The sequence below is a fragment of the Scyliorhinus torazame genome, chromosome 13, assembly GCF_047496885.1.
Source record: "Scyliorhinus torazame isolate Kashiwa2021f chromosome 13, sScyTor2.1, whole genome shotgun sequence".
In the NCBI taxonomy this organism is placed as follows: domain Eukaryota; kingdom Metazoa; phylum Chordata; class Chondrichthyes; order Carcharhiniformes; family Scyliorhinidae; genus Scyliorhinus; species Scyliorhinus torazame.
This window is the reverse complement of record NC_092719.1, coordinates 117,746,915-117,767,106: the sequence shown is the minus strand read 5'-3', so window position 1 is coordinate 117,767,106 and position 20,192 is coordinate 117,746,915. Positions and strand designations below refer to the sequence as shown.

General features: G+C 49.0%; 2 protein-coding genes across 4 annotated transcripts in view; one reads left to right on the top strand and one right to left on the bottom strand.

The window, feature by feature from the left end:
• Positions 1–20,192, top strand: part of srgap3 (SLIT-ROBO Rho GTPase activating protein 3) — a 978,679-nt gene that overhangs the window by 67,149 nt on the left and 891,338 nt on the right. The gene's annotated exons all lie outside the window — the stretch shown is intronic.
• The window catches only part of LOC140388250 (SLIT-ROBO Rho GTPase-activating protein 3-like), a 184,103-nt gene that overhangs the window by 48,272 nt on the left and 115,639 nt on the right, over positions 1–20,192 (bottom strand). The window contains exon 3 of the mRNA XM_072472094.1: positions 311–373. Within this exon, the coding sequence (XP_072328195.1) occupies positions 311–373 (63 nt within the window). The remainder of the gene's footprint in view (positions 1–310; positions 374–20,192) is intronic.

Below are 20,192 nucleotides of genomic sequence, written 5' to 3'. Positions count from 1 at the left end.
ATGGGGACGGTGTTTATGTGAGCTTTACTCTGTACCGTACCAAACCCCGTGCTGTTCCTGTCCTGGGACTATTTGATGGGGACAGTGTCGGGAGGATTTTACTCTGTATCTAACTCCGTGCTGTAACTGCCTTTGGACTGGCTTAGATGGATAATTCCTGAAATGGGTTACAGTTGCTTGTCACCTTATGGCATATGGAATATTCTCCAGAAACTAAGGGAAACAAAATAGCTGCTGCAGAATGATGGCACAGACACCATGTTCACTTTAAAAGATCTTGGTTCTTGCAAAACTAATAGCTGATACTCACAGTGTACAGCTCATTGGTGACCTTTAGCAGCTCCTCATGCATTTGCTGGCCAATTTCCTTGCTCTGTAAACAAAAAGAAAACCCAGGATGTTAGAGCTACACAGTTCTCACCGCAACATGAACATGTTATATCACATAATCCTGAGAGAGAAAGCTTTAAGCATCGGCAGTTACAGTGCTGCCAAACAAGAACATTACAACAGCCTGCCATATAAGAGCAACTGTAACAGTAATCTGTAACACAAGGGACAGCAGGGAACCAGAAAAATGGAGAATTGGGGTTGGAGGAACCCCAAATCTTAGGTCTCGAGAACAGATGGAGCCTGGGAACCCAGTGACATCGGGAACAAGAGGTGGCTCAGATATCACCAAACGAGTTGTACATGAATTACTAAATGGTTATAACACAGATGGAGTACATTCAGCCCATCACATCCATGCTGGTTCTCTGCAAGAGCAACTCAGATAGTCAAACGGCCATATGCCTTATTAAGCACTTTCCAGCCTGCCTCGTCACCTTCAATGATTTATGTCCCTCTGCTCCTCTACCCTCTTTAGAATCACCCATTTTGCATAGTCAATATGCATCACATCACACACTTCTGCATTAACTTTCATCTGCCACATGTCAGCCCATTTCACCAGCCTATGTCCTCCTGAAGTCTATTACTATCCTCCTCACAGTTCAAGCTTCGAGTCACCTGCAAATTTTGACAATTGTGTACAGGACACCAAAATCTAGGTCATTCATAGAGATCAAGAAAAGCAGGGGTCCTAATACCAATTCCTGTTGCATAAATGGGAGATAGGGCCGCTGCACTATTGCCCATGCTATCATTGAGCTTAGCTTCATTGGGATTGGTAAATTTAGTTGAAGGTGAGATGATGATGAGATTTTATGCAAACAAGTACAAGTGTTGCAAAGAGGGAAGAAAGATTAGGAGGAGCACACTTACTCTAGAATGATTTTTGAATTCATTCAAGGGATGTGGGTGTCACTGGCTAGATTTGGGTGTTGTTTGGGTGGGTTGTGTAGTTTTGGTGTTATGTATAAAATGGAAAAAGTTTCTCTGTCTCGCCGCTGTTATGGGTCCGGGTTTACAGAACCCCAAAGTGTTTCATGGAGTTCAACCGACCCACAACTTTTAATAGATTATGGTGTGGGAAGCACACGGCGTGCTCTCCAGGTGAGATACAGGAAAAATGGACAAGTGGTTTTTAAAACAAAACAATGTTTATTCTATGAACTCAAGTTAACCTTTTAAAAACAAACATTGAATATCTTAACACCCATTACTTCAAAGATAACCCAAAAGACTACAACAATAAATAATCCTTCAAACTGTTCCTTTAAACATCCAAAAGACTTCAAACCTTCAGAAATAGGAGCACATTAGGTTACATTCAATATATTTATAGTCTTTAGATTGCAGAAGTCAACAGACCAGCTCTGTGTTTCTTCATGCAGCTCTCAGCAAAACACACAAACACTCCCAGCAGCCTTCTCAAACTGAAACGCAAAAAGCAGAAGTGAGCTCAGCTCCCCCCACCCTCTGACATCACTTCAGTAATATGATCAGCTCTATTTCTTAAAGGTACATTGCTTAAACATCCATTTCTTAAAGGTACTCTCACATGACACCGCGCCACATTTCTGTTTCAGCACGCCAGCGGGATGCTCCATTATGCCAGCTGGTCAATGGGGTTTCCCATTGTGGGGCAGCCCCGAACCGTCGGAAAACCCCCGGGCTGCCGGCAAAATGGAGCTTCCCGCCGGTGGAGAATTCAACCCAAGGTGCTGGTGAATTGCCTTCTTGAACCGCTGCAGTCTCTCACCCATATTGCTTTTAGGGAGGGAGGAACTCCAGGGTTTTGACCCAGTGACAGTGAAGGAGCGGTGATATATTTCCACAGCAGGATGGTTGGTGAGTGACTTGGAAGGGAACTTCCAGGTGGGGGTGTTCCGAGTTATCTGCTGCTCATGGGTTTGGAAGGTGCTGTCGAAGGAGCCTTGGTGACTTGCTGAAGTGCATCTTGTAGATGGTACGCACGGCTGCCACTGGGCAGGATTTGATCCGGTGATGAAGAAATGATGATATATTTCCAAGTCAGGATGGTGTTAGAGCGGTGTTTTTCAAACTTTCTTCCCCAGGACCCGCTTTTACCAACCGGTGGATCTTCGGGACCCATGCTGGCTGATGTTTGCGGGACATACGGGCTGATGTTCGTGACCCACAGCGGCCAACCTTCGCGACACACCATTATTACTTACCTGTACAAAGAACAAAGAACAAAGAAATGTACAGCACAGGAACAGGCCCTTAGGCCCTCCAAGCCCGTGCCGACCATGCTGCCCGACTAAACTACAATCTTCCACACTTCCTGGGTCCGTATCCCTCTATTCCCATCCTATTCATGTATTTGTCAAGATGCCCCTTAAATGTCACTATCGTCCCTGCTTCCACCACCTCCTCCGGTAGCGAGTTCCAGGCACCCATTACCCTCTGCGTAAAAAACTTGCCTCGTACATCGACTCTAAACCTTGCCCCTCTCAGCTTAAACCTATGCCCCCTAGTAATTGACCCCTCTACCCTGGGGAAAAGCCTCTGACTATCCACTCTGTCTATGCCCCTCATAATTTTGTAGACCTCTATCAGGTCGCCCCTCAACCTCCTTCGTTCCAGTGAGAACAAACCGAGTTTATTCAACCGCTCCTCATAGCTAATGCCCTCCATACCAGGCAGCATTCTGGTGAATCTCTTCTGCACCCTCTCTAAAGCCTCCACATCCTTCTGGTAGTGTGGCGACCAGAATTGAACACTATACTCCAAGTGTGGCCTAACTAAGGTCCTATACAGCTGCAACATGACTTGCCAATTCTTATACTCAATGCCCCGGCCAATGAAGGCAAGCATGCCGTATGCCTTCTTGACTACCTTCTCCACCTGTGTTGCCCCTTTCAGTGACCTGTGGACCTGTACTCCTAGATCTCTTTGACTTTCAATACTCTTGAGGGTTCTACCATTCACTGTATATTCCCTACCTGCATTAGACCTTCCAAAATGCATTACCTCACATTTGTCCGGATTAAACTCCACCTGCCATCTCTCTGCCCAAGTCTCCAAACAATCTAAATCCTGCTGTATCCTCATCGCTATCCGCAATTCCACCAACCTTTGTGTCGTCTGCAAACTTACTAATCAGACCAGTTACATTTTCCTCCAAATCATTTATATATACTACAAACAGCAAAGGTCCCAGCACTGATCCCTGTGGAACACCACTGGTCACAGCCCTCCAATGAGAAAAGCATCCTTCCATTGCTACTCTCTGCCTTCTATGACCTAGCCAGTTCTGTATCCACCTTGCTAGCTCACCCCTGATCCCGTGTAACTTCACCTTTTGTACTAGTCTACCATGAGGGACCTTGTCAAAGGCCTTACTAAAGTCCATATAGACAACATCCACTGCCCTACCTGCATCAATCATCTTAGTGACCTCCTCGAAAAACTCTATCAAGTTAGTGAGACACGACCACCCCTTCACAAAACTATGCTGCCTCTCACTAATATGTCCATTTGCTTCCAAATGGGAATAGATCCTGTCTCGAAGAATTCTCTCCAGTAATTTCTCTACCCCTGAAGTAAGGCTCACCGGCCTGTAGTTCCCTGGATTATCCTTGCTACCCTTCTTAAACAGAGGAACAACATTGGCTATTCTCCAGTCCTCCGGGACATCACCTGAAGACAGTGAGGATCCAAAGATTTCTGTCAAGGCCTCAGCAATTTCCTCTCCAGCCTCCTTCAGTATTCTGGGGTAGATCCCATCAGGCCCTGGGGACTTATCTACCTTAATATTTTTTAAGACACCCAACACCTCGTCTTTTTGGATCTCAATGTGACCCAGGCTATCTACACACCCTTCTCCAGACTCAACATCCACCAATTTCTTCTCTTTGGTGAATAGTGATGCAAAGTATTCATTTAGTACCTCGCCCATTTCCTCTGGCTCCACACATAGATTCCCTTGCCTATCCTTCAGTGGGCCAACCCTTTCCCTGGCTACCCTCTTGCTTTTTATGTACGTGTAAAAAGCCTTGGGATTTTCCTTAACCCTATTTGCCAATGACCTTTCGTGACCCCTTCTAGCCCTCCTGACTCCTTGCTTAAGTTCCTTCCTACTGTCCTTATATTCCACACAGGCTTCGTCTGTTCCCAGCCTTTTAGCCCTGACAAATGCCTCCTTTTTCTTTTTGACGAGGCCTACAATATCTCTCGTTATCCAAGGTTCCCGAAAATTGCGTTATTTATCCTTCTTCCTCACAAGGAACATGAATTCCTTTCAACTGACACTTGAAAGCCTCCCACATGTCAGATGTTGATTTGCCCTCAAACATCCGCCCCCAATCTATGTTCTTCAGTTCCCGCCTAATATTGTTATAATTAGCCTTCCCCCAATTTAGCACATTCATCCTAGGACCACTCTTATCCTTGTCCACCAGCACTTTAAAACTTACTGAATTGTGGTCACTGTTCCCGAAATGCTCCCCTACTGAAACATCTACCACCTGGCCGGGCTCATTCCCCAATACCAGGTCCAGTACCGCCCCTTCCCTAGTTGGACTGTCCACATATTGTTTTAAGAAGCCCTCCTGGATGCTCCCGTCTAAGCCCCTGGCACTAAGTAAGTCCCAGTCAATATTGGGGAAGTTGAAGTCTCCCATCACCACAACCCTGTTGTTTTTACTCTTTTCCAAAATCTGTCCACCTATCTGCTCCTCTATCTCCCGCTGGCTGTTGGGAGGCCTGTAGTAAACCCCCAACATTGTGACTGCACCCTTCTTATTCCTGATCTCTACCCATATAGCCTCACTGCCCTCTGAGGTGTCCTCCCGCAGGACAGCTGTGATATTCTCCCTAACCAGTAGCGCAACTCCGCCACCCCTTTTACATCCCCCTCTATCCCGCCTGAAACATCTAAATCCTGGAACGTTTCGCTGCCAATCCTGCCCTTCCCTCAACCAGGTCTCTGTAATGGCAACAACATCATAGTTCCAAGTACTAATCCAAGATCTAAGTTAATCTGCCTTACCCGTAATACTTCTTGCATTAAAACATATGCACTTCAGGCCACCAGACCCGCTGTGTTCAGCAACTTCTCCCTGTCTTCTCTGCCTCAGAGCCCCACTGTCCCTATTCCCTAGTTCTCCCTCAATGCTCTCACCTTCTGACCTATTGCTCCCGTGCCCACTCCCCTGCCATACTAGTTTAAACCCTCCCGTATGACACTAGCAAACCTCGCGGCCAGGATATTTATGCCTCTCCAGTTTAGATGCAACCCGTCCTTCTTATATCGGTCACACCTGCCCCGGAAGAGCTCCCAGTGGTCCAGATAACGGAAACCCTCCCTTCTACACCAGCTGTTTAGCCACGTGTTTAGCTGCTCTATCTTCCTATTTCTAGCCTCACTGGCACGTGGCACAGGGAGTAATCCCAAGATTACAACCCTAGAAGTCCTGTCTTTTAACTTTCTGCCTAGCTCCCTGAACTCCTGCTGCAGGACCTCATGCCCCTTCCTGCCTATGTCGTTAGTACCAATATGTACAATGACCTTTGCCTGTTTGCCCTCCCCCTTCAGGATGCCCTCTACCTGTTCGGAGACATCCTGGACCCTGGCACCAGGGAGGCAACATACCATCCTAGAGTCTCTTTCACGTCCACAGAAGCGCCTATCTGTGCCCCTGACTATAGAATCCCCTATTACTATTGCTCTTCTGCGCTTTGACCCTCCCTTCTGAACATCAGAGCCAGCCGTGGTGCCATTACTCTGGCTTCTGCTTTCCCCTGATAGGCTACCCCCCCCCCGACAGTATCCAAAGGGGTATACCTGTTCGAGAGGGGGACAACCACAGGTGATTCCTGCACTGACTGCCTGCCCTTTCTGGTGGTCACCCATTTCTCTGCCTGCACCTTGGGTGTGACCACATTTATATAACTGCGATCTATGACGCTTTCCGCCACCTGCATGCTCCTAAGTGCATCCAATTGCTGCTCCAACCGAACCATGCGGTCTGTGAGGAGCTCCAGTTGGGTGCACTTTCTGCAGATGAAGCCATCCGGGACGCTGGAAGCCTCCCGGACCTGCCACATCTCACAGTCAGAGCACTGCACCCCTCTAACTGACATTGCGTCAATTAATTAAAATTAAAAGTTAAAAAATTTTTAAAATATATTTTTAATTTTTTTTAAAGTTACTGTTAACTATCTGTTTCCTAGCACTAGATTTCAAATATAAATGCGAAAGCTAAATATAGTACTCTCCGATCTCTAGCTTAGATACCCCACTAAATTATAATTAAGTAATTATGTTTAATTAGTTACCAATGCTTAATTTTTTTAATTTAGTGTCGATTCCCAACCAGCCACTCAGGTCACAGCTTTTCTGTGATGTCACTTCAGTTTCCCCCCGACACACACAATTTGAAAAAGGTATAAAAGTAAAAAAGTATAAAAGTAATGTGGCAGTTGGGCCTGCTTGGTCCTCACGATCTCTCTTGCTTCGTCATTTAATGTTACATTTCTGCTAAGGACATCAGCTGACGATTTAATTTCTTGCTGCATGCTTTGAAAAAAATCAAGATATTTGTCCTCGAACTCTCCATGCTTAGTCTTCAAATACCTTTGAAGATTTGAGGGTTTTAAACTTAATTTGTCAGTACTTCCCTGCATATAACACACATGGGCTTTGCATCCTGATTTGCATTGGCACAATAAAAGCCATCCCTCAAGAAATCATGGGCGGGATTCTCTCAGCCCGGGGCCGGGCCAGAGAATCGCCGCGACCAGCACGAATCGCGCCACGCCCCCCTGACGCCAGGACACGATTCTCCGCAGAGGGGCTGGCGCGGCGCCAGCCGGGGGCCGCTCCACGGGGCCTCCCCGGCGATTCTAGGCCCGGGATGGGCCGAGCGGCCACAACAAAAAGCCCGAGTCCTGCCGGCGACGTTCTAACCTGCTCTCAACCGGCGGGACCTCGGCATGGAAGGGTCCGGGGGCGGCCTGTTGGGGGGAAAGAGTGGTCCAACCCCAGGGGGGGGCCCTCCGTTGTGGCCTGGCCCGTGATCGGGGCCCACCAATCGGTGGGCCGGCCTCTCGTGCTGGGGCCTCCTTTCTTCCGTGCCGGCCCCTGTAGCCCTACGCCATGTTGCGTCGGGGTCGACGTGGAGAAGGGAGCCACTGCTCATGCGCGCGTTGGCGCCGGTGCCACTGCACATGCGCGGACCCCGCGGCGGCCAGTTGACGCTGGGATCAGCAGCTGGAGCAACGAGGGTCGCTCCAGTGCCATGCTGGCCCCCTGTCGGGGCCAGAATTGCTGATCCTGAGGCCATGTTGACGCCGTTGGGAAACGCCACGGTGTCAACACTTAGCCTCAGGATCACAGAATCACGCCCCATCTTTCCTATTTCAGTTTCTTCTTAATTGTTTGTTCACCAGAGTCCCTGGATCTCGGGATACAGCTCACACCAGCACTGCCTTGTCCTACCGTGGACTCTCCTGGGAAGCTCTCTCCAGCAGATTTAGTTGTGAGATCCTGGTCTGTTTGTATCTCTGGCCCTCTCTATTTTATTACAAAATGACCCATCTTCAGTTCTTCACACAGTCGCAAAGAAAGGGAAATAGAGCGGAGCTCCAAGCTTGGGCCACCACTGTTAGCATCGCATCCACGTGGACGCCCGTCAGCCCATTCCCCCACCCCCACCACTCTGAGCGCGGTGACCAGCACACAGCCCAACCTCGCGCCGCCTGCCCCCTCATACACCGCAACCAATCGGGGACTGCCCGCGGCCGGCATTCTTAAAAGCTGATCGCAGCAGTTGGGAACTTCTCGCCGCGATCGGGAACGCCACAACTGATTGCTCCACGACCCTCCCGCAAGTGGGTCGCGACCCTGAGTTTGAAAACCCTGTGTTAGAGAGAACATGGTGATAATGGTATTTCCATTCATCTGCTGTCCTTCTGTGTTGTGGTTTCGAAAGGTGCCATTGAAGGAGACTCGGTGAGTTGCTGCTTTGCACCCTGTGGATGGATAGTGCACACTGCTGCTACTGTGCACAGGTGGCAGAGGGAGTGAATGTATGTTTATGGTGAAAGATGGGGTGCAGATCTAATGGGCTGCTTTGACCTGGATGACTTTGAGGTTCAAGTGATTTTGGAACGACACTGACCAGGCTAATGGAGAGTATTCCATCGCATCCTGACTTGTGGTGTAGATGGTAGAGATATTTGGGGGGAACAAGGAGGTGCCCACACACTGCACAATACTCGGTGTCTGACTTGCTCTAGTAGCTACGGCATTTATGTGACCGGTCTGGTTGAATTTTGATCAATGGTGACCCCCGCAATATTGATGGTTGTGGATTCGACAATAGTAATGGCGTTCAATGTTAAGGATTGATTATACTCACCCCAAGCAGCAAAAATCATGTACAGGGAACCTAGGGTCCTAGTTTATTGACAACACGGTGCCATGGTTAGAAATACTTTGATTATAGAGTGCCCCAAATGTGACAAATACTAATTGATGAGGTTATGATGTCAGAAAGGCAAAATATTTAGTCCAGCGCGCACCTCCACTTGATGTACACTCACAGTTACTGAAAATCTCCTGATCATAAATTGAGTTTAGCTGTACTTTCAGCTGTGACAAGCTGTAGAAAAGGGACAGTGAGGAGAATTTAGCCAAATGATTATTCCAATACAGGATCTCAACATGCAAAACAAAATGGCCACCAGTGAGGGGACCAGCTAAAGCAGAGTCTTCTGGGTACATTGGGGGGTGAGGGGGATCTCATAGTTTCACTTGAGTCAATGGGAAGTGAAAGCAGCATTTTCTGGCTACATGGGGAAATCAGCCAAAGCTTGCAAGCTTGAGTTCAGGAAGTGCACAGTTAATAGCTTTAACAAGTAGCTCTGCAGCTTTCCTGCAGGTGTTGTCTGACTGAACAACTGTTTGGTTATGGATTAGTCAGCTGAGTGCAGAAGTTGCCCAGATTAAACTAGTGCTGATCTGCGTTTTTCAGAAATGAGAACATTGAACCTAGCGCTGATTCATTTCCCAAACATTCAGAGTGAGAAATCACCTCAAAAAACATTTGCGTTGAAGGCAGTTCAGAGAAGGTACACGAGGTGGATTCCTGGGATGAGGGATTTGTTTTACGGGCAGAGTAGGCCTGTGTTCACTGGAGATTTGAAAAATGAAGAGGCAATCTTATTGCACCATTTCAGATTCTTTGGGGGTTGGACAGGGTAGCTGCTGAGAAGATGTTGCTCCTCATCAATGGCAGCTAATTTCATGGCACTATCGATGGGTCTGCAGCATAAGAGGGGAGGAGGAAGAATGTCAGGGCTATGATGGTTGGGGATTCAATTTTAAGGGTAGCAGACAGGTATTTCTGCGGCTGCAAAAGAGACTCCAGGATGGTATGTTGCCTCCTTGGTTATAGGATCAGGGATGTCACTGACCAGCTGCTGGGAATACTGAAGGGGGAGGGTAACAGATAGATATTGTGGTACACATTGGTACCAATGATACAGGCAGAAAAAGGGATGAGGTCCTGCAAGCAGAACGTAGGGAGCTATGAAGTAGATTAAAAAATAGGACCCAAGAAGATAGTAATCTCTGGATTACTTTCGGTGCCACGTGCTAATGAGTGTAGAAATAGGAGGTTAGTCTAGATGATGGTGCAGGAGAGAGGACTTTAGATTTTTTGCGACTTTGGACCGTTTTCGGGGATGGTGGGACATCTTGCACCTGAACCGAAATGGGACCAGCTTCCCTGCAGGGAGGTTTTCTAGTGCTGTTGGGGAGGGTTTAAATTAACTTGGCAGGGGGCTGGGATCCTGAGAGAAGGTTCAGTAGGGATAGGTGCACAGCTAAAATGGGAAGTGACATCAAGTGAGTCAGGAAGGCAGAGAATTTCTAGTCCAGTTAAGTCACAAGGGAGTTTGGCGAGAAACCAATAAGCCCAATCTTCATACAATTAACAGGAGCGACCCCCTATCCATCAGCTTGTCGTGATCTAATGGTCTCCCCAGTAAGTGGCCATGCGGGCACTGATTAGTACACCTTTTTAAATATGTGAAACTGGTGGGAGGGCTGCTGTGGGGACCCGAGGAGGTGAGTAGTCATCTTGGCTCACAGGCAAATAGCCCTGGGCACTGGGGTTGCTGTCCCAATGCCTGGAAGGGGGTGGGCGAGCCACCGGGGGTGACAGCCTCGGTCGGGGTGGGCCGCCATCGGAGGGGAGGGGGTGGGGGGGTGGATGGGTGTCTCCGCGCCCGCGGGTCCGCCATGCCACCACCTGGATTGTGTGTTCCCACTCCGGGGGCAATCCCAACCCCACTCACCTGCCCCGCTGACCACTCATAACTACCACTGTCCGCGGGGCGCGGCTTAAGGTTATTGCTAATTGGGAATTGGCAGTCGTGGTTAAGTGAGCACTTCACACCTCCCAAGTGGATTTCCCTTGGGTGGGCGGACCATGTAGCAAGTGGGAGTTATAGCCTAGCATCCCAATCCGACCATGATGCCTGGACACTGTGCCTGAACACTACAGAAAGCAACACCACCGACAGCGGGCAACAGCCAAAAACCCAGGGACTGAGCCACAGCACCAGGGCCATTTAGATGACTAGAGGGTGGGCGTGTGTACTGAGGAGGGGCCCAGTCCAGGTATCATTACGTACGGGTGTCTGGGTACAGGGTGTGGGGCCTGGTGAGTAGCGGCCCTGCTGCGGTCGGAGGTTCGTTGCCAGGGCGTGTTGGATAGCAGAGGACGTATGGGGGCAGGGGGAGCAATGGGGGAGGGAAGAGCAGCAGCAATGGGGGAATGGTGGCCAGGGGGAACCACTGGGGGAATTAAGGGTCCCGGGATGGAAGACACATTGGTTGTCAGTCTCACACCCTCTCCCAATCCCTTCCAGGTATTATTCCTTACAGACCCCGCAAAAGCTGCCGTCTGGCAGGCCAGACGACCAGACACCGGAGGAGGCCGCCTCAATCTCCCAACCCCTCCCCACCTCATCCCTAACCCCCCCACCCCCGGCTCCCAGAGTGCCCTATTAATGATCCTCGACCTGCTTAGCCGTCCGTGCTCTATCGCTGCGCCTAGGCGTGTCCTCAGGATGCACATCAGAGGTGAAAGTAGCCTGCTGCCTACCGCATCCTTCGATGACCCTGGCAGGCATCCTGGGGGGCGGGGGAGAGGGGGGGGTGGGGGGCCTGAAGCCAGTGGGCCCCGGCCTACTTGGTGGCAGCACATGCCCCGCCATGGCACCCTGTTCCAGGTGCTGATTCTGAGAGCCGCCGTTGTCAGGGGATGGGTCTTGAGGGAGCTGGTGAGTCCCATCGCCACTCTGTAGGGTAGCTCCAGGTTGGCATCCAGCACTGCCTCCATGCGGTTGGTGCCCATAGGGTCCTAGGTTCACCTCGGGAGGAATGGGCAGCTGGATTGAGTGTCGGCTGCCTCTGCGTCATCTGGCCCTGCCCAGCTCTGCCAGCTCCCCAATATTTTCAGCCCAGTGTCGATGCCCTCGGCATTGCTCCTCAGGGCCTGGAACATGCTCTGGAGCATCCAGCAATGCCCACCTGGGACTGGGACAAGCTCCGCAGTGCCTCGGCTATGTCCACCTGAGACTGAGAGACCCCCCCCCACCCAGTATCCGGGACATGCTCTGGAGCCTCCGGCAATGCCCACCTGCGACTGGGACAAGCTCCGCAGCACCTCGGCAATGCCCACCTGAGACTGGGACAAGCTCCGCGTCACCTCGGCAATGCCCACCTGCGACTGGGACAAGCTCCGCGTCACCTCGGCAATGCCCACCTGAGACTGGGACAAGCTCCGCAGCACCTCGGCAATGCCCACCTGAGACTGGGACATGTATCTCTGTGCCTCAGCAAGGTCCATAGAAACATTGAAAATAGATGCAGGTGGAGGTCATTCAGGCCTTCGAGCCTTCTCCGCCATCGATTATGGTCATGGCTGATCATGTTCAATACCCTGATCCCCGCCTTCTCCCCATATCTCTTGATCCCTTTAGGCCCAAGAGCTATGTCTAATTCCTTCTTCAAATTACCAACGTTTTGGCCTCAACTACTTTCTGTGGTAGCGAATTCCACAGATTCACCACTCTCTGAGTGAAGAAATTTCTCCTCACCTCAGTCCTAAAAGGTTTAACCCTTATCCTCAAACTAAGACCCCTTGTTCTGGACTCCCCCACCATTGGGAACATTCTTTCTGAATCTACCCTGTCTAATCCTGTTAGAATTTAGTAAGTTTCTATGTGATCCCCTCTCACTCTTCTGAACTCCAATGAATATAATCCTAACTGACTTAAGTCTCTCCTCATTTGACAGTCCCTCCATCCCAGGAAACAGCCTGGTAAACCTTCGCCTCACTGCCCCCATAGCAAGAACAACCTTCCTCAGATAAGGACGGCAAATATTCCAGGTGTGGCATCACCAATGCCCTATACAATTGCAGTAAAATATCTCTATTTCTATATGCAAATCCTCTCGCTATGAAGGTCAACATATCATTTGCCTTCTTTACTACCTGCTGTACCTGCGTGCTTACTTTCAGCAATTGATGCACGAGGACACCAAGGTCTCGCTGAGTATCCACCGCTTTCAATTTACACCCATTCAAATAATAATCGGCCTTCCTATTTTTGCTACCGAAGCGGATAAATTCACATTTATCCACATTAAATTGCATCTGCCTTTTCCCCACTTACTCAGCCTGTCCAAATCCTTCTGAAACATCTCCTCACAGCTCACTCTCCCACCCAACTTTGTATCATCTGCATATTTGGATAATACATTTAGTTCCCTCACCCAAGTCATTAATATATAATGTGAACAGTTGGGGTCCTGCGGTACCCCACGAGTCACTACCTGCCAATCAGAGAAAGACTAATTTATTCCAACATTTTGCTTCCTGCCTGCTAACCAGCTTTCTATCCATCTCAAGACACTACCCGCAATCCCATGCGCTTTAACTTTACATAGCAATCTGCTATGTGAGACCTTGCCTGAAACCTTCTGGAAGTCTAAATAAACCACATCCACCAGCTTTCCCAGGTCCACTTTACTAGTTACATCTTCAAAAAATTCTGGTAGATTTGTCAAACATGGTTTTCCTTTCGTAAATCCTTGCTACTTTGACTGATTGCACCACTGCTTTACAAATGCTGTGCTATGAAATCCCTGACAATGGACTCCAGCAGCTTCCCTAATCCTGATGTTAGGCTCACTGGTCTATAGTTCCCTGTGGCAAGTAAGGGGGGAGTGGGGAGGATGTGGGATACGGGAGAGGGGGGTGCCGTGGGCAGCACTGGTGCACACGGGTAGGCTGGGCAACGGAACTGTGCTGGGCGGGGGTGCTGCCAGGCGTATTCTTGGGGGTAGGAGACTGATGCCAACCCACCCGTGCAGTTATTGATCTTCTTACGGCACTGGGTGCCAGTCCTCCTGGTGACGCTGCCACTTCCTCCCAGGTGGCACTGGCTGACTTGCAGCTGGCCCTCCGAGACCCTTGGGGGAACAGGGCATTCTGTCTGGCCTTTACCTCGTCCAACCATCAGCCCAGGTACGCATCCCCAAATCATGGAACTGGTCTCTTTGGTGGCATGCTGCGGGCTGAGGGGTTGGCTGTGCAGGAACGGTTTAAGTGCCGCTCTCCCTTATTAGCAGGGGGCTGGCGATCCCGTTTCCGGCGAATCAGCAGGCTGTGCCATCATTTGCGGTGTGAAGCCCGTTGGCCCTCGTTAAGTGGACCAATTAATGTTTTATAGCGGTGATGGGAAGCTTGCGGCAGTTCCTGCTCGCTACCACACTCAGAAACGTTTTGGTTAAATCGCGCCTGGGTTTAAGAGCAGGGAGATTATGCTGGAATTGTATAAAATGTCAGTTAGGCCACAGCTGGAGTATTGTGTGCATTGCTGAATCCATATTATAGGAGGGAAGTGATGGCACTGGAAAGGGTGCAGGGGAGGTTTATTTGGATGTTGCCTGGGCTGGAGAGTTTTAGTTATGAAGAGAAATTAGATAGACTGGGGTTATTTTCCTTGGAGCAAAGGAGACTGAGGAGGGACATGATTGAGATGTATACAATTATGAGGGGCATAGATAGAGTAGTGTAGCCATCTGGGATGGCAACTTACAACTAGAGACAGAGAATCTCGCAAAGTCTAGCGGGTAAAATGGACAACGCAAGATTCAGGCAGGGTCAGAGCCTGAAATGTATATTTGCAAGCAAGGAGTCCAGACGGTATCGAAACGCCGACCATTTAGCATTTGATGGACCGATTAGCATTTGATGGCCCATCTCCACCAAGACAAAGGACTGGTATTCGAGCAACCGGGACAGTCCCAGACATTTTGGTGTCACTCCCTGGTTTAGGGAAGCGTAAACATCGGGGTCAGTGACCGCTTGGGGCACGCCCAGCCATCCAGGCACCGGCCCATTTATTGGTTAGAAATCGAACACAGTGATCGGGATCACCCAATTAGTGGGGTCCAAACTGAAGGACCGCCCAAAAGAGCGCAAAAACCCCCAAGTATAAGAAGAGAGTCCGCCACATGTTCGTCCTCTTTTGGACCTGGCGCCTCGGCAACATCCATCTCCAATCGCAGCGCCACCAGAAGCAAGTCCAAGTTCAACGCTCGCGACCAGATGGATGAGCCCAGCTGAGCAGCAGTTACTTCTCCAGACTCGATAGATCCAGAATCGAACAGCGGCCACTGTTCCTCTGACCTAAGCCGGGTGCCCGAAGTTAAGTATAAGTTGCTTAGTCGATCGGTGTAGTTTAATTAGTAGTGTTTATGTTGCATGATTAATCGTGTGTGTAAATAAAGTACCCTTGACCTTGAACTAACTAACTGGTGTTTGGCTCTTTGATCGATAGCCGGTTGAAACTTGTGGTGGTATCATTCGATACCTGGCGACTCTGAGCATTAGAATATAGATATCAAAAGAAAAGAGGGCAAACTCACTGATTGCCATTGTTGGAACAGAGCCACAGGAAAAGAAAGGCAACAGTAGACAGGAACAAACCTTTCCCCTTGGTGGAGGGACCAATGACCAGGGGCCTAGATTTAAGATAAGGGGCAGGAGGTTTAGAGGGGATGTGAGGAAAAACATTTCACCCAGAGGGTGGTGGGAGTCTGGAGCTCACTGCCTGGAAGGATGGTGGAGGCAGAGACCCCATAACATTTATGTAGCATTTAGATGTGCACTTGCGATGCCAAGGCAATCAAGGCTATGGGCCAAGTACTGGAAAATGGGATTAGAATAGTTAGGCAGTTGTTTTTGACTGGTGTGGACGCGATGGGCTGTAAGGCTTTTTCTGTGCTGTTGACCTCTAAGACCTTATGACTCTGGACACCGAATGCTAACAGTGTTGATGTGGACAGTGTAGAGGGAGTTTACTCTGTATCTAACCCCCCCAGCACAGGTACAGCATGGGGTTAGATACAGAGTAAACCACCCTGTACACTGTCTCATCAAACACTCCCAGGACAGGTGCAGCATGGGATTAGATACTGAGTAAACCACCCTGTACACTGTCCCATCAAACACTCCCAGGACAGGTGCAACATGGGATTAGATACTGAGTAAACCACCCTGTATACTGTCCCATCAAACACTCCCAGGACAGGTAAAGCACGGGATTACATACAGAGTAAACCTCCCTCTACACCGTCCCATCAAACACTCCCAGGTCAGGTACAGCACAGGGTTAGATAAAGAGAAAAACTTCCTCTGCAGCAGTGATTTGCAACTTAGGTTAGTGAGTGGGCTGCATGTGTGGCCCTCCTTCATCAGGGGACCGCAAGATTGAAATCGGGCCCGTTCACTAACCATGACACCTGTGAATAAGAATGAAAACATTTAATACACGCTGAATATTTCATAATGAGTTATGGAAAATGCTTAATCATTTACATATTAATAAAACTGTCATTAACTTCAAATGGTAAAAACAAAATAAATATTTATACTTTGGACACAGCGGGAGTGCACGATTCTCACAGTCAATGTTGTGAGCAACCAGCACCCACCTCACTTCACTTGTGTTACTTGTGTATCACTTTAGTCATACCGTCGGAAAAAAAGTATGCAGATAGAGATCAGTGGAATGTGACAACCGTGTGTGTGGAAAACGGTCAATGTCTCGTGGGCCCCACTCAACTGCAGGTTGCCCACCGCTATTCCCTTTACACTGTCATCATCAACCACCCCCAGGGCTGGTCCACATGGGGTTAGATACAGAGTAAATCTCCCTTTACACTGTCATCATCAACCACCCCCAGGGCTGGTCCACATGGGGTTAGATACAGAGTAAATCTCCCTTTACACTGTCATCATCAACCACCCCCAGGGCTGGTCCACATGGGGTTAGATACAGAGTAAATCTCCCTTTACACTGTCATCATCAACCACCCCCAGGGCTGGTCCACATGGGGTTAGATACAGAGTAAATCTCCCTTTACACTGTCATCATCAACCACCCCCAGAGCTGGTCCACATGGGGTTAGATACAGAGTAAATCTCCCTTTACACTGTCATCATCAACCACCCCCAGGGCTGGTCCACATGGGGTTAGATACAGAGTAAATCTCCCTTTACAATGTCATCATCAACCACCCCCTGGGCAGGTACAGAAGGGGGTTAGATACAGAGCAAATCTCCCTCTACACTGTCCCCATCAAACACTCCCAGGAGAGGTACAGCACGGTGGCTTTCTGTTTGCAGTTTGCACATTCTCCCCATGTCTGCGTGGGTTTCCTCCGGGTGCTCCGATTTCCTTCCACAGTCCATAGATGGAGAGATTAGGTGGATTGGCCATGATAAATTGCCCCTTAGTGGGGTTACTGGGTTATAGGGAATGGTTTGGGACATGGGCATAGGTAGGTTACTCTTTCCAATTTTCATTTCATTTCATTTCTGCACTGTAGAGATTCTAAACACTTCCCCAAGAGCAGGTACAGCACGGGGTTAGATAGAGAGTAAAGTTCCCTCTACACTGTCCCCACTAAACATTGCCAGGACAGGTACAGCACGGGGTTAGATACAGAGTAAAGTTTCCTCTACACTGTCATCATCAGTGCCTTTTCTTGTCTGGCAACACATCAACTATAAAACTGAAAGATTAGTATTATTATTATTTTTAATAAACTCTCATCCATAAGCTTAGCAGGCTACTAACAAGAATACTATCTATTAAAACCTAAGTTTATTATCAGAAACTAGCATCTAATCTTGTAGTCTCCTAACACCTGACTTTAGGACAAGCCATTCTTTGTCAGATAGTCAAGTGGGAAAACATAGAAGTAGAACACAGTGCAGAAATGATGCCAAGGTGTGATGAACGGTTACTGCCTTATCATCATGTAAGGTGATGTCCCCTTTAAGACCAGGCTTGGAACCCTGGGGACTCCGCCTCTGGCTCCGCCCACCTGTGAGCCATATATAAAGTGCTGCCTCATGGGCTGTGTAGCAGTCAGCACTTGTCTCAGCTCTAACATAGTTCTTAGTCTAATAAAGCCTTCTTTGCAGTTTAATCTCTAAGCTTCGTTATTGAGGGTACCTCACAAGGTAAAGGAATTCTGGGTGTATATTCCACATTAAACTGTAAATCACCGTCCAGATTTTTTGGCATAGTTTATCTGAGAACTTAATAAAATTGCCATGACTTTCTCTCCATAAAGTCGATGCACAACTAAGCTTTACTGTCAAGTCTGATTCTGCCCAGAAGGGGTGGAAATACCCCCAAATCTTGCACATTCTCGTTGTCAAGTTCTTCCCTGGCTTCACTATTCCCTAATTTTCTCCAGACCTATGACTGTGAGATATCTGTGCTCCAACAATTCTGGTCTCTTGCCAAGTCTCGATTTGCATCATTCCACCCTTTGCAAGGGTCCCCTTCGCTGCCAAGGCCCTGAGTTCTGGAATGCTCTCATACCCCTCCGCCTGTCTACCTCTCTCTTCCCCCTGTAAGAAACACCTTTAAATTTGCCTCTAACATCTTCAATAGTCTTGGCGTCAAATTGTATTTGGTAAAACTCCACACCAAGCCTCTGAATGTTTTCACCATCTTCAAAAGTGCAGGTTATTGGTGTTGCCAATAACTTGGTTATTGTGGGACATGGTGGGACATTTTCTGCTCTCCCCACATCGCCTGTGGCCTCTCAGGGAGATTTACAGGTCGTGTCTAATTTGGGAGAGTGCTTTGAGTTCCAGGCCCACGAGAAACAGAGGCCTAAGGCGGACTTACCGGCTGCATGGCTACTTTAGCCGGATTTGAATGCCGATCTCACAAGATGGTGGCACTATTCCTTGCCTCTCTGCTCTACCCAAGCCCGCCTCAGCTATTCCCGTTCCGGAGATCTCATTAGTCTTGTGAACGCCCATTATAATCAGAGCTGTTTATAAGAGGCAGCTGTTGAAACACTGGCTGTATCACAACGGTATTTGACCAGACACCAGGGTCATTAGCAACTGCCGGCTGTACACATTACCAACACAAGGAGAGCGAGGGATGATAATGAGACCCTGCAGGGCCAGGAATTACCATCAGACTTTTATGGAATGAGCTTCATTACCATTACAGCCTTCTAGCAATGAGTTTAAGCAAGCTGTCTGATGCCTCCTCTCCACTGAGCACCTTTAAAGTTCTCAGTGGGTTCATCTTCATAAAGCAAAACTCAAACATGCCCATCTGTAAACGCATTTCCCAGATTAGATTTTAAGGAGCTTTGATTCGCTGGGGGAGTTGGGGGGGGGGGGGGGGGGGGGGCGGAGGGGTACATTGAATTAATGAATGACGTCCCCTGAAGCACCCCGGACTGAGCCACGGGTCTAACTCATTGCTGGCTGAACGCTTTGTCTTCCCTGGTACTAATGCTCCCCTCGACCTCCCCGACCAATATTCTCATCCAGGGTTACCAGCCCTCTAGGATTGGCCCAGAGTCTCCAGGAACTGAAGATAAATCTCCAGGACAAGGCAGTGATCAGCCCTGGAGAGAAACCACTGGGACATTAAATAAGATTGTTTTTTTTCTCTTCATTTTCTTTCAACATGTCTCATTACCAGATATTAAAATATTGAAAATGGGGGAGGGGGAGTGGATAAAGGGCTGTTTAACTGGCAGTGAAGCATCATCAAATTGGGTAATGAGTCATTTTGTTGTTCAATTAGCGCAAGAAGGCAGTGGGAAGGATAGATATGTTGGCTGATTAATGGTTGGAGTGTGGGGGCACGTCATATAACAAAACCTCCAGGAGTACATTTCATCAGAGCTGGCAGGCCCATTCTCACCAGCTCGCCAATAGAATGGCAGATAACCTTACTCATGTGGCCATCCTTCCTACCCGAGTCCGTACAGTAAGTGTTTGCAGCTAATTGAACAATTGAGGGCACTGTATGGGGTCGTCACAGCCCAAGAGACAGAAACACACACCCCACACATAGATACACCCCCCCCCCCCACACACACAGACACCCCCCCCCACACACACACAGACACACACACCCCACACATAGATACACCCCCCCCCACACACACACAGACACCCCCCCCACACACACACAGACACACACACCCCACACATAGATACACCCCCCCACACACACAGACACACACACCCCACACATAGATACACCCCCCCCACACACACACACAGACACCCCTCCCCACACACACACAGACACACACACCCCACACATAGATACACCCCCCCCACACACACAGACACACACACACCCCACACATAGATACACCCCCCTCACACACACAGACACACACACCCCACACATAG